The sequence below is a fragment of the Diabrotica undecimpunctata genome, chromosome 1 (assembly GCF_040954645.1).
Source record: "Diabrotica undecimpunctata isolate CICGRU chromosome 1, icDiaUnde3, whole genome shotgun sequence".
Lineage (NCBI taxonomy): Eukaryota > Metazoa > Arthropoda > Insecta > Coleoptera > Chrysomelidae > Diabrotica > Diabrotica undecimpunctata.
Genome location: NC_092803.1, coordinates 45438662 through 45457035, shown reverse-complemented (window position 1 = coordinate 45457035; position 18374 = coordinate 45438662). Strand labels below are relative to the sequence as shown.

Here is an 18374-nt window from a genome sequence, read left to right as displayed (position 1 = left end):
CTTTACTAGAAAACATGGAATTCATATCCGAATGTACTATTCGTTGCAAGATAATTAAGATGGAATTCCCTAGATTTTTAATAATATAATTATATTCGAAACTTAGGTTCCTATCAGAAAGAAAAAAACACGGTATAGCTAACCCAAACACAAACGAAAACTTAAAGAGAGGGAAAAAGCCTACTGAAATTGATGAATTTGCCAAAAATGGTATTCGAAGGAAAATTCATGGATTTTTTTTCAAAAAAGAAATACCAAACCTAAACAAAATTTTACAAGAAGTTAGAGACGACCCGGATTTGCCTCATATCAGACGAACTAAATTGTGGCAAGTTTTAAAAGAATTAAAGTTCCGGTGGGAGACATCAGACCGAAAATCACTTTTGATTGACCGGGAGGAGAAGATGATGTTGGAGAAGAAATTATCTAAGATTCATACGAAAATTCCGGGCTGAAGAAAGGCCCATCTTCTACCAGGATGAAACGTGGGTAAACTCAGGTCATACTCTAAAAAAAATTTGGTCAGATAAAAATATATTAAGCTCCAGGCAAGCCTTTATGGAAGGTTGGTCTACTGGTATCTCTTCACCTTCTGGTAAAGGCAGTAGATTAATAAGTTCTTACATGGGCAGTGAAAAAGGATTTGTTAATCATGGTTTGTTGGAATTTCATTCCAAAAGCACAAAAGACTATCATGAGGAGATGACAGCTGATGTTTTCGAAGAGTATTTTGAGCAAATGATGGAACACATACCACCAAATTCAATTATAGTATTAGATAATGCACCTTATCATTCACGACTAGTAAAAAGACTTCTAACGAATGAGTGGAGTTGGGCACAAATGAAAAGTTATGTGGCTAGAAAAAATACGTCATATAAAATACAAGCTGTACGTGAATTGTTATACGAGTCTTTATAACATATTACAAAACAAAACTAAAAAGATGCAGTAAGACATGTAATAGAAGAAGAACAAAAAATGTGGGATCTTGATAACATAATTGATGCGACCGTAGTGAAAACTGGAATCATTTGAGCTGTGGGTGTACAGAAGAATTCTGAAAATATCATGGACAGAACACGTCACAAACAAAGAGGTTCTGAGAAGGATGAACAAAGAAATGGAAATTTTAAATTCAATAAAAACAAGAAAATTAGAATATCTCGGACATATTACACGTGGAGAGAAATACACCTTGCTCCAACTGATCATGCAGGGAAAGATCCAAGGAAAGAGAAGCATAGGGAGACGTAGAATGTTATAGCTGCGCAACCTGAGAGAGTGGTACGGATGTACATCAAATGAACTTTTCAGAGCAGCCGTCTCAAAAGTCCGAATAGCTATGATGATTGCCGACCTCCGCCGCGGAGATGGCACCTGAAGAAGAATAAGTAGAGATTATTAACCTAATTATTAACCCTCAAGACGACTCGGATTCCGAAGTTGATTCTATTTATTTTGAATTTGAATAGTTTTCTAATCGTAATTATATAAGGTAAGTAATAGTAGTTGTAATCGTAAGGTATTAAAGGAGAAAGGCGCAAAATGTCTCCTGTCAAAATCTTCAATGTGTTTTAAATGTATCCATTTTTTTTTCAAATCCTGAGAAAACTAAAAAGCATTTTTGAAAAATTTAAAGGCAGAATGATATATATATTAGAATAAATAAAAAGTTTCTTTTGCATGCAATATTTTCAATTAAAAATTATACTATATTTTCTCTTTTATTTTCACCCCTGTTACATAATATATTAAAATAAACATTGTAGAAGTTTTCAGGGACTTTCTGCCCTGAATAATAATGTAATCTTTCATTCTGCGTTTAAATTTTTCAAAAATATTTATTAGTTTTCTCCCGATTCGAAAATAATGGATACATTTAAAACACATTGGAAATTTTGCCAGGCGACATTTGGCCCCTTTTTCCTTAATTAAATAAATGTATCTTTTACAAATGGCAAGAAACTTTTTATTTTTGAATAAAATAAATAAGTTTTATTAAAAAATACAATTTACATAAGTACAATTTAAAAAATATATTTATTTAGTTCAAATAATTGTTTCAATCATATACTCTACGACACTGGTCGTTCATTTCTAATCATTCAAAATACCCCCGTAATAGGATTATAAGGTATTGTATTCCTTCAGATATAAGGTGGGTTAGTCGAAAACGTCTTAAACCGTCAGTTTTAGGTTGGTTTTTACTATTATATCGTATGACCTATCCTCTCTGTATTTCAGTTTTCTAATTAGGGTTAAACTTGTAGTGAGCTATCAACAAATTGTGAACCGTGTATAGTTTTTTAAATGCAATTTTGACTTTAAGAATCGTTGGTGGTTCATCTTTCTTCTCGTCTGTTCCCTTTACCTCATCTTTATCGTCTTCCAGATTTTCTTCTTCCTTTATATTAAGTGCCTGGTTATAGTATTCCACTCATCTGTTCAATACATCTTTCCTTGTTGTTAATAGGTCGCTATTCTGACTTCTGCATTGTCTTGTGGTTGCCTTGAATTCATTTCTGTTGATGTTAACCTTCTTATAGAATGCTTTGAATTATTTCTCAGTATTGGAAATGAATGAAACGAACTAAAAATAGCACTCCCTTGTAGAACTAATAAAACAAAATTCCCAGTAGTTGGCTGTATACCATAGTTTTAAAAAAACCTACTATAAAGTATGTCTTTTATGTAATGTCTTGGAAAATGGTATAAAATGTATTAAAAACTTTTAAAAATTATCCAAAATAGATTTATAAATTTTCAGAACGTTTTCAATCCTATCGGATCATTATTAGTGGAAAACGCCTATAAAGTAATTAGAACTAGCCTCATAATGAGACGAAATGACCCTTAAGTTACATAATTAATTTTGAGTAATATTTTTTGTTAAGTATGCTTACTGATAAAAATGCAGGGTATTTATTTTGATATCAAAACCATAATTTTTTTTAATTTGGTGAATCATTTGTAGGCTTATTCGCAAGAGGCGTTTCCCAAAGTGGTTGTGTTTTAAACCCTTGGGTATTGATGGAAGAACCGCTTAACCATGCCAAAAAAGTAGCTTCTCTTGTGGGATGTCCAACAGAAAGTAATGAAGAAATGGTTAATTGTTTGAAAACAAAGCCAGCAAAACAGATTGTAAATACTGTAAAACAATTTCAAGTAAGTTTAATACACAAGATTTATTATTAATGGGTAAACTGTTTATATGTTTTCATTTCTTCTTTTATACTTTGATATTGGCATCATTATTTTTTAACTGATGAGTGAGGAGTGAAATGGTGCTCATCCCCTTTTTACTGTTTTGGTAAATTTGCAAGATACTGATATTATCGATTATTAATGTAATTTTTTATCATTAATACTAACTTCTGACGTAGCTTAGGATATATTTTCCCATTTTAAATTATCATCTGAATGTTATGTGTAACTTTTAATTATTTTGCAGTTGATCCAGTCTCCTTTAGAAATGTTCTTTCTCCATTTTCTTCCGCTGCAGTTTTTCAGATTTGAAATTCAAATTTTTTAATTTCGTAATTTATCGTCCAAGGATTCCCGTTTTAGCACTTAAACGAGTAAGACGTAGGCTAAATATAATTAAAATCCAGTTTGCCTTATCGATAGTAATGAGTAGACTTCGGCAAATATGCATATTGCATATTTTGCATATTGTGCATATTTTATGCAAATATTTCATATTTTGGCATATTTGTATAAAAGTTTGCATAAAGTGCATAAAAGTTCAGATTTTTATACTGTATTTGAAAATTTTTAAACATACCAATTTATTTCAATTCTTGTATAAAATTTTGTAGTCATTTTAATCAAGAAATGATCTAAGTACGTAATCTCTACAGGTACAAAACATTTACAATTTCACAGTAGATCAATTTAAGTAGCCCTCAACACTCTTAGAAAGTCTCGGTCACTGAGGCATTCAGTTATTGGATAATCGCTAAGGGTTCGCTCATTTGCATTTTATGATCTAATCCCCAAATATATCTACAATTTATTGTATCTTAACAGCAGGTAAACGGCTAATAGTTTTGTTCCTAATTTAGGGATTTTCCAAAATCTCCCAGTTTATTGAATTAGGTACCTAAACATTTCTAATTTGATGCTCAGATTTGTAAATCATTTTTGTTTTGATATTCAAAGCGTAAACACTCGTTGTGCGTAACAAAAAGGAAGATTGTGATTTTATAATGCCTAAAACAACCAGTGCTTCAACTTGGATTAAACCTTATAAAGAGCTGTCTATGGATATGGGAAAAATCTACTGTTCAGTCTGTGGCAAAATTGTAAGTATCTAATATTTTCTATTAAATATCTAATATTTCATACATACAGGGTGTTTCCAAATGACACTTACAACGTTTGACTGTAGATACTTCTCGAAAAATTGAACAAAACGATATAGTTAATGAGGGGCCAAACTTATTTACTTTTCGAGATACAGGGTGTTAAAATTAAAAAAAAATTAAATTCTTTTAGTTAATAACAACAATAACTTTAAAACCAATAAACGTATTTACTTGAAATTTAGTACTCGTAGGTTGTTTTTAAATGAAAAATAGCTTCCTTTACTGAGAAAAAATTGTCCATGGTACAATACAATGGTGTGTATTTAGAAAAAATTTTCACCTTTACTTTTTTTTATGAAGTCAGCTATTCTAAAACACAATTATTTTTATTGTAATTGAATTAACAAAAAAAAAACTTTTGTTGAATTTTAAAATAAGTTATATGATGTACTAATGGTTAGTAACAAAAACTAATTTGTGGATTAATACTGCATTTAAAACACTTAGCGAGTGTTTTTTTTTTTTTCAAACCAGTTATTTGATTAACCAAAAACACCTTGTATATTTTTATATTTTAAAGGTTGGGTTAAAATAAAGGTTTTTATTTTTATTTATAGATAGCATGTGAGAAGAAATTTCAGATAGACCAACATGTGAGAACTGCTTCACACATTGCAAAAAAAGGAAAAATAGGAGGAAAACATCAAACTTCAATGGCTAAATGTTTCCAATCTACTTCAAAAAAATTAGATGAGCAAGAAACTTTTAATGAAGACTTGTGTCGCGCATTAGTGTCTGCAAACATACCGCTTTCAAAATTAGCAAATGTAAATTTTAGTTCGTTTCTAAAACAATATTGCAAACTTAATGTTCCAAGTGATCGGTCTCTAAGAAGAAATAATGTGAACGGGCTATACTCGTCGGTGTTAATTAATATTAAGGAAGAAATTGCAGATAATTATTTTTACATATCTGTAGACGAAACCACTGATTCCTCAGGAAAGTATATTGCTCATTTATTGATTGGTGTTCTTAAAGAAGATACCTTACCAAAATCTCATCTTATTTCATGCCAGCAACTTGAGAAAACAAATGCTTTAACAATTTCGCGTTTTATACAAGAAACATTAGCAACTTTTTTTCTTCCGACAACTATTCCTTCTAATAAATTACTGCTTATTTTATCGGATGCTGCTCCTTATATGGTGAAAGCAGGACAAAATTTAAACATATTTTTCCCAGATTTAATACATGTTACTTGTGTAGCGCATGGATTAAACAGAGTTGCAGAGGAAATACGAAAAAAGTTTCCTCTTGTAAATACCATGATATCCAGTGTCAAAAAAGTATTTCTTAAATCTCCTATAAGAATTCAACTTTATAAAGAAATGCTACCTAACATTCCTCTTCCACCACAACCTATTTTAACGCGATGAGGAACATGGTTAGAAGCAGCTAATTTTTATGCAGATCATTTTGTTAAAATAAAGAACATAATTGATACGTTAACAGATGAAAGTTCCCAATCTCTTTTGGATTCTAAACAAACTTTTCAGAGTAACTTGCTTCAACAAGAACTTTCATTTATAAAATCAAATTTTAGTTTTGTTCAAAAAACAATTACTCAGTTAGAATCACCAAAACTGTCATTGTTCGAAAGTACAGCATTAATAAAAGAATTTGCGTCATGTTGTCGGAACGTTAGAGGTAATATTGGAAAAGATATTTAAAAAAATTTGAAGCTACTATGGAAAAAAATAAAGGTTACCATATTCTTTCTGAAGTAGTCAGTGTTCTAGCTGGAAATATTTCGGAAACAATTAATTTAGAACCAAATGTTTTGGTTAGTTTGAAAAATGCTCCCGTTACATCAGTTGATGTTGAACGAAGTTTTTCCATATATAAATATATATACTCAGACAGAAGCCACAAGTTTTTGTTAGAAAATTTTGAACACCACTTGGTCATTTATTGTTACCATAATTCTAAATAAGTTTATTCATACTTAAAAATGATGTAGTTACTTAAAATAAATGTAAATCTTAATGAATAGTAGGAAATATTTAGTTATGTACACTTTTTTTTTAATAAAATTGTTACTATTTTACGATTTTTTATTTATTTGTATGCATATTTTGTAAAATATTTGCATATTTTCGGGTAAACACGTGCATATTTATGCGCATATTTTCTACATTTTTATTTGCAATTTGCCGAAGTCTAGTAATGAGTGTATTTATTTTCGATTTAATAGTGTAATTTAGAAAAATGATTTCTGGACAAGTTTTGTACGTATTGCTTTCATTATATTATTAAATCAGTATTTTTTATATTTAGTTTATACAAAGTAAATACCAGGGACTGGTTTAACCAGTTTGCTGTTTCTTGCTGGCCATCCAACTTAATGGCTTTAAATACAATTCGGATAGCAAAACCAGTTAAAGAATAGATATAACACAAGGTTATTATCTGTTTCTACATGAGCAGTACAAATATACACAATACTCCTACAGTTTTTACCTTAACCACAGCCCTTCAAAGTGCTACAAACAATATTCTAGCAACTACATCCCTCTCATATGTAACTGCTGCAAAATCTACACCAAAACCATCTTTTCCAAAAAAAGAACACGCGTTAGTCCTCCACGCAGAAGAAAACCTTAAACTTCTAGACTTCGTTAAAGCCATTGGTGATATCATCGAACTAAAAAATATTTCCTTTGCATCCAGAATGTATAGCAATAGAATCTGCATATATCTAGCGAACTTAAATCTCGTTGATCAACTTCTGAAATCCCACCCAATTATCCAAATTGGACCATTCATTCTAAATATTCGAAAACTACTCACCCCAACAAAAAGAATATTAATTTCGAACACCTCTCCTTACATTGCTGATGAACTGGCCGAAATGCAGTGAAGAGTCTTGGTCTTCAAACAGCCTCTTCCGTTTCTTAAAGCAGGTATTCTAGGTAATAAATATTCCCACATCCTCAACTTCCGCCGTCAAGTGTATGTTTTTTCTTCCTATGATAATTTCGAGCTTCACACCTCCTTGTTAATTCCTATTGAAGGCAATGATAATATAATTTTTCTGTCTACGGATAAGATAGAATGTTTCGTGTGCAAATATTCAGGACATGTTGCTTCTAATTCGCCCAATACTTTATCTGACAACTTGTCATCTCAAAATCCTACTCTTTCTCATTATTTAACTCCCACTACAGAATCAACGCCACAGCAACAAAATACACAACTTCCCTCTCATACTGAACCGGATCTCTCTCAAAACAATTTACCTTATCTCTCTTTTTCCCAGAAAATTGCAAAAATGATACAATATCTATCTGAAGAGTCAGATAAACTATGTTTAACTTTCACAGAAGAGACCACTCTCCATTGTATCATCTGTTAGAGATCAAAATCTTTAATCTGGGGAAAAACCCCGCAACCAAACAAACAATATTTTTTTTCCAAATAAACAGTTCTTACTTACTCTAGCCCCTCCAGTACAAAAAAGAAACGAAAACGTAGTTCTTCTGTCGACTTCAGTCTATCCACTGTCTCCAAGCAAGCAATTCAAGAAGCATATAAAAAACAGGAAGCGTTTGTAGTTCCTACTGATGATATAATTGCTGTAACCCTGTATCATAAGAATTAAAATTCACAACAGATATTAAATCGCTCATTCTAACTTTGTAATCAATAAACACAACTTTTAAAGAAATATCTGCAAAAATGAGAATTACACGCTTAATTAAAAAAATTTAAACTAATATAAATTCTGCAATAGATTATTCTGATGAAAGTATAGAGAGTTTTGATAATCCCCAGGATGCTTGTGATAAAGAATACTTGTCCAATAGTTCACAAATCTCACAAAAATCCAAACACTCATTATACTACATATTAATCTCAGCCTTAATACTGATACAATGCAACTGTGATGAATTTTATCCACGTCGTCCACTTCTTGAACAGCTATTTCTGAATGACTTCCTATACCTACAAGAAACAAATTTTATTGAAATATTCCGGGCAAAGTAAAAATATTATTGGTTACCACTGCATTCTAACTACCCAACTTCGTGCTAGTGGCAGAGCATCAATTTTTGTTTCCAGTGATATGTTCCATAAAGAACTTACGCTAAACACAAACTTCGAAGCTATAGCCGTTACAGCTTGGTGTCCTTACAAAATTACAATTTGTTGCAAATACATCCCTCCAAACTACTGTTTAACAAGCTCCGATCTTGAAGATTTAACTTCTCAGCTTCTATTTTAGCAGGTGACTTGAATACACATAACACTATGTACGGCTATTAAAACTCATGTGGAAGAGGTAAAATAATCGAAAATTTCCTAAATAATGTAAATATAAACTTACTAAATTCAGGACGTAGTACATACTTGGACATCCAAACAGGTAATTTCTCTTTCATAGATTTATCTTTCCGTAATTCCGGAATATTTCCTTACTTTCGTGGTACACATTAAACAGCTTCTTTGGTAGTAATCATGTCCTTATTCACATCTCCAACAAGTCAAAACTGCCTTCAAGAATTATAACAAAACGGAAAATCGCTCAAGCAAACTAGGAATTTTTCAGAACCACCGTTACGGGAAAAACTATGAACTACTTTTCAACAATTACATGTTTAACTGTTTAACTGAATCTTCTGAGGAAACATGTTCCCTGGTAGAGTTAATCATGCAAAATAGCAGTCAAACTATGCAAAAAGCATTAAATAAATTCCAGAGGATTCGTACGACCAGAGACATGAATTTTAAAAAACCTAGTGCCAATTCCAGGCATATTTTAAAAGAAAGGAAGAAAGTGTCATGGAATCAGTACGTTAGTTTAATCATAAAACACACTTCAGCCACGCAAATGTCATCAAAGATAAGACGTATGAAAGGTCTCTACATTTAGCAAAAATTGCCGCCATCTCTCTGCAGGATCAAATAATTACCGATGATCAACATATTTCAGATATCTTTGCCTCCCACTTTTCAGATAAATTAAATATTCCGAATCTTCCCGATAACTCAGACACCAACATATCCAGCCTCAAAATGTTTTCTATCACTAGTTCTATTAATCTTCTCCTAGAATCTCCTAGAATTAAACGAAGCCATCTCCTCATTAAAAAACTCACCAGCCGGTCCATGCAATATCCTATCAATATTCTTAAAAATCTTCATCCAGATACCTATTAAACTACTAAAGTTATATATTAAGATCTGGTCTCAAAAACAGTTCCCAACGCAATGGCGACAAGCAACTACAATTCGTATCAAAAGGAATTACTCATCTCCAAATCTTCTAAAATCATATAGACCAATTTCTCTCACTTCTTCAAGATGTAACCTGTTAGAAAAAATAGTTAATAAATGCTTGCTATAGTATCTAGAAAGAAATAATATTCTTGATACATTCCAAACAGGTTTCAGATCAAATCGAAGTACAATGGATACCTTAGCCACATTACACACTGACATTATTAATGCAGTTTCGAATAGAAGCGAAGTCATAGCAGTAACTTTTGATATTCAAAGTGCCTTTAACACTGTACAAAGACCTCTAATGCTCAGAAAATTAACAAAATATAATTTAACTGGTAATATTTACTAATTGTTAAAAAAAATTTCTAGCAAATCGATCTTTTAGTGTATTAACAAATAGAACAATATCAAAACCACACGCTTTGGATAACGGTTGACCTCAGGGCTCTGTTTTAAGTACTATTTTATCTTTATTTAGCATGAATGACTTTCACTCATACATAGAACCGTCCGATACTCGATATATGCTGATGGTGTTATATTATACTGCCAAGGCAGAGTCACAGCTACGACCAGCACGTTGCCATAAAATACAATCAACTCGACATATGATCTGCGTGTGCTGGATTTGTGTTTTCAACTTCTAAATTAACGTAATTCGCTTTACCAAAAAGCACGGACCTAATTTACCTATATAACTTTAAACGGACTTCGTTTATAAACAGTTAACTATTTGACACTTCTGTGTGTCACCTTTGACAAAAAGCTTACCTGCAGACAGCATATTCAGGAACTTAAAGGAAACTGCGCCCAAAGAATAAATTTACTTAAATCTCTTGCTGGTTACTATTGGGGAGCTAATGAAGAATCTATCCTTCTTAGTCACCACTTCATCTAAGAAGGCAACAACTTTTACTCTTATATACTTCTGTGAGAATATTAGCAAACCCAAGTACCCGGTTAAAATTATAATTAAAATATATCTCATAGAGCCTCCTCTAGCAAATGCATCCAATTACATACTCGCGTTACCACAATATTATCTCCTTTATTGGATTCTATCAACCTTTTAAATACTACTACTATTTATACCCATAATACAGCTCCATGGATGCACAATCTTCCAATATTCAATACTGATTTATGTAAATTCAATAAAACAGAAACCACAAACTTAATGCTCAGAAAATCATTTTAAAAGATCCTCAACTCAACACAATTTGATGAAATTTTATGCATCGACGCGTCCATGAATGAAGACGGTTTTGGCTGCGCTGTTTCCATAATGACGATGACAATAAGCTATGTGCGACTAACTAGAATCTGTAGTATTTACACCACAACATTATATGGAATAAGCTATGTGCGACTAACTAGAAATACTACATATTTACACCACAAAATTATATGGAATATTTCAGGCACTAAAATCTTCAATCTACCCTATATAATAATGTTGTATATTCTTATAATGTTTATTGGATTGCTTCCATCAAGAATTCCATACAGTGGAACTCTAGGAGTAGTTTACCCCCTGCATGGGGTTGACTAACTCGAACTCACTGGATACTCATAATTACTTTATTGCTTCTCTAAGTAAATAATCGAGAGAGTACCCAGTTGACGGATGACAACACTAGCTTAGATTGTTCACTCTTAATTTTTAATTCTTAATTAATCTACTACTGTTATTTTTTGGGTATTTAACTCACGTGCGTTTTGTTTATGCATTCATGTTTTTAATATAATTTGTACACATTATTTAATAACCTTTTGATTAGGTTACAAATTTCACTAGGTCAGCGCGTGTTCTAGTTACATTGATATTTTCAATGTCATAAACAAACAATCGCATTTAGCAATAAGCAATGAATAATATTATTGAAAGGATTTTAAATTTTAAGCTGTATTGGGTTACTTAGATCTGATTTCTGGATGCTTAATTAAATCTCATTACAAATTAAAGCAAAACAATCGCCATTTGTACTTTCATAAGATGGATCTTTCCCAAAAATACACTAGTACAAGAAATACATAAAATCTCTAACTAACTATATTCTACTAACAAAACAGTTACAATGATCTGGACATCATGTTGGTATATTGGGAAATGAAAAAACAGATGAGGCTGGTAAAGCAATATGTTCTTCTATTTAGCCTTCAAAGAGGTCCAAACTCATATGGATCTTAAGATGTTTATTAAACAAAAAAATTCTTAACGCATGGACAGATCTGTGGAATAAAACAAAAACTAAGGTGCATTAAGTTCAACCCAATTTATCTCGCCTCAATATGTCACCTATGAACAGAAAAAAAAATCAGTTATTCCTCTACTACCAATAGGGCATACAAGTCTCAGGCATGAATATCTTATGGCATCAGAAAACCCTCCAGTATTTCACTACTGCAATACTCTTCTTTCTATCAAACGCGTGATAATGGACTACTGCCACTGATTCCTTTAGAAGCAATCAGAACTTAAAGGGAAATCTAAAAGACATTCTTAGTGTTCCTAACCATTCATTAACAGTGTTCTAAAATGTCTAAAAGAAACTAAGTTTTATTGTTCAGCTTCATCACTAATAAATATTGTTCATACCAAATGTTTGTATGTATATGTATACTGTTGTAAACTGTACCCGTGTCAATGACACTAAGATGTCGAGACACCTTAATTACAAATAAAAAAGAAAACAAAAAAAAATATCATAAGGGTGTATCAGGGTGTATCACATATCTTATTTAAGCTATTCTTCATTTTCCATAGATGTAGCATAAAACTTTGTATTGCTTTTGTTGTTTAACATGTTATCGCCACCTCTTCTTCGTCTTCTTCACTAGAGAGACTAGGCTTTCTTTGTTTCCTTTTCGCGTTATTATTATGTCCATCTTTTTCGTGGCCTTCGTATACCTATTTTACTTTTTGGATTGGAATTGAATATTTTTTGTAGTCTGTCGAGTCGTTACATTAGAAGATTTTGTCTTGTATTTTATATATTCGTGTCATCATGCTATGTATTGACTTCCTACACATAAGCAAAACAGATAACATTAGGGAAACTTGTCACTATAAACATCTTATTGTTTTACTTAAGGCATAAACCTGCTGATTGTTATAAAAATCAGGAGGAAATTAGGAAATATAATAAAAAAACATTTAATCTCGGTACAAAGTCCAAAAGATACACGTTCTAAGTTCCTAAGGTAACAAAAATGATGTAATTTATAGAAATATCAAAATAAACGATATCGTAATATTAAATTTCCCTTTTAAAATTATATTTCAGCCCTGGCTATACAATCCATTCTCTCCATTCGGTTTGGTAGTAGATAGCTGGGCCGAAGATCCAGTTTTTCCAGAACATCCTTTCCTGCTATTACAAAAAGGGTTGGTTCAAGATTTACCTTGGATGATTTCGTACACTTCTTCTGAAGGATTATATCCAGCATCTGGTAAGTTAATTCAAATTGCTCTCACCGCTTCATTGTTACAACTCTAATAAACGAGAGACATTTACTTACAGATTTTTACTTTGACGAATATACTGACTACTTGGACAAACGCTGGGATAGCATAATGCCCTACATTTTACATTACCATGAGTCTGTGCCAAAATATCAAATGGATAAAGTCAGCCAAAAAATCAGAAATGAGTATCTTAAAAAAACTCCAGTCAGTAGACGCGATTTTGCTAAATTTGTTAAGGTAATATACATAACTCTCTTTTAAAAATTTCCGTTTATTTATAATTACTCTTTTTTAGATATTGAGCGATAGACTTTTTATAAAAGATATAGAAACAGCTGCACGATTGCAGTCGGAAGCTACAAAATCGCCTGTATATTCCTACTACTTTAATTATAGAGGAGCACACAGTAAATCGGAGTTAAGAACACACTCTAATGTCGATATAGGTAAGTTATACCGTATTTGAGTGTATATAAGTGACTTATCTGCTTCATTGTTTAGTTTAACTGGGAATATAGGACGTTTGTGTGCCTACTATTTAGCCAAATATTTCTTCTTTTTAGAGAGTGCCGTCTCCCTAGGGAGGTTGGCAATCATAATGGCTATTTTTATTTTTGAACTTGCTGCTTTAAGCAAATCAATCGATCTGCATTGATAATACTCTGCGGTATGACCAGAATTCGAAAGCCTCAATTCTTTTTACATTGCATTTTTTTAATGTCCAAGTTTCAGGTTCATATAATTTAATAATATTGAAAATATATAACATTGAATGATAGGACGTAGAAAATATACGTAGTCTGACTTCCAAATTAGGATTTCCGCACGTTGGGAGTGGTTTCATTCATATAAATACTGATCTTTTCGTACGGTTGATTCATCCTCCATGTTATTTGGAGTTCCAGGATGGTTTCCGACCTCCGCTCTGGAGAAGGATCAAAGGTTTTTCGATTCCATCCTCTGTTTGCTCGGGGAGTTATGTATCTTCGGCTTACACTTAGCAAGAAGCTCACCGGGGGCTCTGTTGTCAGCAAGGTGCTACCGGCAGTGTAGAATACTTTAATAGTTCGAATTTCTTATGTCACTGTATATATATATATATATATATATATATATATATATATATATATATATATATTGTCCTACATGAAATATTGGGTAGTATTCTATGCACGGTAGAAGCCTCGAATATCACAAAGATGCCAGCCCCTCAAGCCTTAGCGTGTAACCGAGTTTACACTCCTCGAGGTATAGGACCGCCGGCAAAGTGTTGACTCTTTGACTAGCATCTGGATTGCGGAATCATTGTAAGTCCCTTCGGGTCTTTTATTTATTCTCGCAATCACAATCGATATCGAAGGGCTCACTCCGTACTGCCACCTCTTGTGAAATAATTCCAAGTCCCGGACCTTTATTTATATCCAACGAATTGTTTGGCGATGAAGTGCTGCTTTAGTTCGTCCAACGAATAAAAAGTAATTATAAGTCCACTCGGACTTTTATTTACTCCTAACCGTCGGTAGTCTATTGGAACACTGTGGCAGTTCGACACGATCCGAAGTTGTTTTAAGACAATCTGTCTTTTCTCTATTTCGATGATCGATATCTCCTTGACCAGTGGGCGTTCTCTTCGAGCTGCTTGATGGCTTTTGCGAGGTAATTACAAGTCCATTTCCAGACTTCTCTTTACCTCGACAAAAGATAGTCGAACAGTCAAAAACGCCGATTACTACACTTTCTATTATTTGATTAATGCAGAAGTCGTGAGAACTCGTGTTCATCCAAACACTTTAAGAGCTGTAGAACCTTCTTCGAAGTGAAGTCTTCTTAGTTCGATGAGGTTTTATCCGATCCGAAAGGTAATCCCGATCGGAAGATGCGCTGCCTTTTTGTGCATTTCTTGGTTGCATGTCCGCAGTGATCTTCGTCGGAAAGCCAATACAAATGCATTTAATACAACCCTTTGTCATTGGCCGACCAGAGAGACAATCTTCGCTGTAATTCGTCCACTCTGACGACAATCTGGCAATCTCTATTCGCCTTCTTATTTCTGCAGTCTGATCATTGATTTCATTGATCAAAGTTTCCAAATACTGATATTTTTCTACTTGTGCTATCACGTTACCAGTAATTGTCAATATGTGATATATATTTTGTGGTCTTTTTGTAATTAGCCTATACCTATTTCATTTTTTGATGTTTATAGTAATTTCCATCTCAACACTATTCATACTTAAGCTTTCAATTAGATGTTGTAAGTCTTCTATGCTCGTTGCAATGATTATAGTATCATCTGCATATCGTAAGCTGTTAATTAGTTTTTCGCTAAAAGTAACCCCCACTTTCTGCAATTCTGCAGAAGAGTGCTAAAACCAGGACGCTCGTTCTAACTACCTTTGCAATAGACCCCCAAGATAAATTTACCAGATTGTCAATGATGTTGTCAATCTTAATGAATAGTACTTTCGGACTCTATGTTCAATCTGTCATTTACTATTTTTATAGGGAATTAACCACAATTTTAGTTTAAAATAACTTTATTTTTGACGTTTCGATTTTCACTTGAAAAACGTCCTCAAAATACCAATTAAATAAATTATTTTTTTTTGTTATTACTATACAAAAGAAATATTTCATTGTAATTCTTTTAGAATCTAGAATTTTTTTTGTCTATTACCGAATAACAAAAGAAAATCATTTATTTAATTTGTTTGTTAAAGTATTATTTTGGACATGGAAATCGATTAATTTCCGTTAAAGATAGCCATCATTTTCTTTGCCTTTATCCTTATATGGAGACGGCTTCTCTTATTACATTTTTCCATAAGTTTCTACCTTAGGTCACGAGGCGAATACACGCGAGGGAGAAATTCCCCCACTCTCCAAGAAAGCCCAAAATTAAAGAAAACCTATTGTTGATGTGTTTTGTGTAATTTGAGTTTATTTTTTTTATGTCTTCTGGTTGGTGTTTCATTGGACGTTCCCCCGAAGTTGAAAGTTCCCCTCCCAAGGCAAATGTCTACATCCGCCACTGTTTAGGTCATATCAATATCAATCTCTTTTACAGACATGTCCTGTCTAAGCGTCTCCCCCAGGCCTACTTTGGTCTTCCTCTCCTACTCTTTTCAGAAACCCACAGATCAGCAATTCTTCGTATTGTGTAATTAACGTCTCGGCGTTGAACATGACTAAACCATCTTAACCTATGCTCTCTCATTTTGACATCAATTAGTGATACGCCTAGACTTCTCCCAACATACTCATTCTTAATTTCTTATCTTTTTTTGTATCTTCACTCATTTATCTAAGCATTCTCTTTGCCGCAATATGCATTCGTTGTTCCTTTTTCTTTTTAACTGCCCAACATTTGCCCGCCTTTTCCCTTCAATATATCTTCTTGCTAGGCAGTTACATCCATATTATAATCTTCTAATTGTTCTGCAATTTCCTATTTCTTTCCTGCTGTCGATAATATCTGGACATTCCATGTTCTTATCTTAACAATCGTATTCGTATCCTTGTTATTTTTGCATTCGTGAAATCAGTCCGGTATGCCTTTGTTGAACTTTCATAAAAGTTCTCTTTTTACATGAGCATTTTGTTAGCCTTCTGTATAACCTCCAACCTGGGGGGCCAGGGATTCTTCAGTGGGGATTACCATTCCTTAGCCAAAAGGATCCAGATTTAAAGCGTTATGCATTGAAGACTTGACTTCATCCATCCCATCTTGGGTAGAATTTATTAGAAATTACCCGGCTTTAAGAGACCCAATGTCCAGCCGTTGGCTGGTATATTTTAAATAAAAGACCCTCTTCCCATACCGTGTCGTATGCGCAGGTCTGTTACTGTCGGACTGCTGTTTTGAGTTTCTTTTGGAATCCATTCTCAATAATTGATGTTAGGGAAACAACTGATCGCAACAGCTTTTTCCCAACGTAAGTCCAGCATGCTCTGTAGAAATTTTTGGGATTTGTAAACAAAGAAAATGTACAGATTATTATATCAAACATCTTAAAACATAACCTTAAAATAAGCCTAAAACGCAACAAGAGATTACTCTCTTCAAATACTCCCTGGTGCTATACAAAGTTGGAATTAACAGCAATTTGCATCGAGGAAATATGCAACACATTTTACACTGATACAAAATGAGTCTTTTGTTTTTTTAGGTGTATCTCATGCAGACGATACTTGTTACTGTCTCAAGGTGGCAAAAGTTGACACCTTATCCACGGAAGATGATAGGCAAATGTCGAAACTAATGCTAGATATGCTCACATCATTCATGGATACTGGGTAGGTACAAAATTATTTCTAATTTCATTTGCAATATACTTTTTTATTTCTAGAAAACCAAATATTGATCCAGACTGGAAGCCTCTTTCTAAGAAGCCAAGTGATCCATGGGTGCAATTACACATTGCTGGTCCTCAGAAGACTTTCTTAGAAGACAAAGACCACGTCGGAAACAAAAAATTCTGGGATAGCTTACCGATTGAAGAAAACGAAAGGTTGTTTACCATGAAGGATGAATTGTAAGAGATCTAGTATTAGTAATGCACGTAGATTGCTTTATATTAGAAAAAAAACAACTGTGCTTCATTGTGTTAAAAAATTGAAGTGTATTTTTTATATTAAAATGCTGGCGTAAATAAAAATTTATAATTGAAGTCTATATTATTGTTTCGAAATAAAGCGGTGATAGAAATAAAAAAAGAGAAACACCAGTGAAAACAAATATACACTCGTTATATTTAATATATACGGATAGTATATAAGTCAAAGTGGTGAACATATGCTACTTAACATGCGATTGGACAACCATACTTCAAATAGGACACCTTCTTCATTCTAGAGTTTAAGTATTTGTTACCTGTTCCTTATTATAATGGATGATTTCAGTGCCAAAGTAGGCAAAAGAAATTGCGAAGATTTGATTCAATTTGTGGTAATCAAAACTCAACTCAAACTCTACACTTCGGCTATTAAGAATTAATGTTATTGAGAAATCTTAGTCTCCAAGGGGAATATTCTCTTAGGGAAATTGCTTCTTCCTTCAGAGATTCAAAAGGAATCCACTAAACAATAGATATTCTGTATGGGCACCAGGTATTTATTTATCAACCTTGAATATCTCCAGGTTTTTTAAATAAGTACTCGATATTAAAAGACAAACAAAGAGAATATTTTTGCGATAAGAATAAAACAGTAACCTTCAAAGAAAGTAGGAACAGATTATTTATAAAAATCTAATTTTGTAGTTAAGGATCCCTGACGGGAAAATTAAATTGTAACACAAATTGTGTCAA

At 32.8% G+C, this 18374-nt stretch overlaps 1 protein-coding gene across 1 annotated transcript in view; it reads left to right on the top strand.

Moving 5' to 3' along the window:
* LOC140448839 (venom carboxylesterase-6-like) overlaps positions 1–17735 on the top strand; it is a 35996-nt gene extending 18261 nt beyond the window's left edge. Inside the window, exons 6-11 of the mRNA XM_072541961.1 lie at positions 2978–3168; positions 12884–13049; positions 13121–13302; positions 13361–13511; positions 17235–17361; positions 17415–17735. Of these exons, the coding sequence (XP_072398062.1) occupies positions 2978–3168; positions 12884–13049; positions 13121–13302; positions 13361–13511; positions 17235–17361; positions 17415–17604 (1007 nt within the window). The 3' untranslated portion in view covers positions 17605–17735. The remainder of the gene's footprint in view (positions 1–2977; positions 3169–12883; positions 13050–13120; positions 13303–13360; positions 13512–17234; positions 17362–17414) is intronic.
* Positions 17736–18374: the final 639 nt, after the last annotated feature.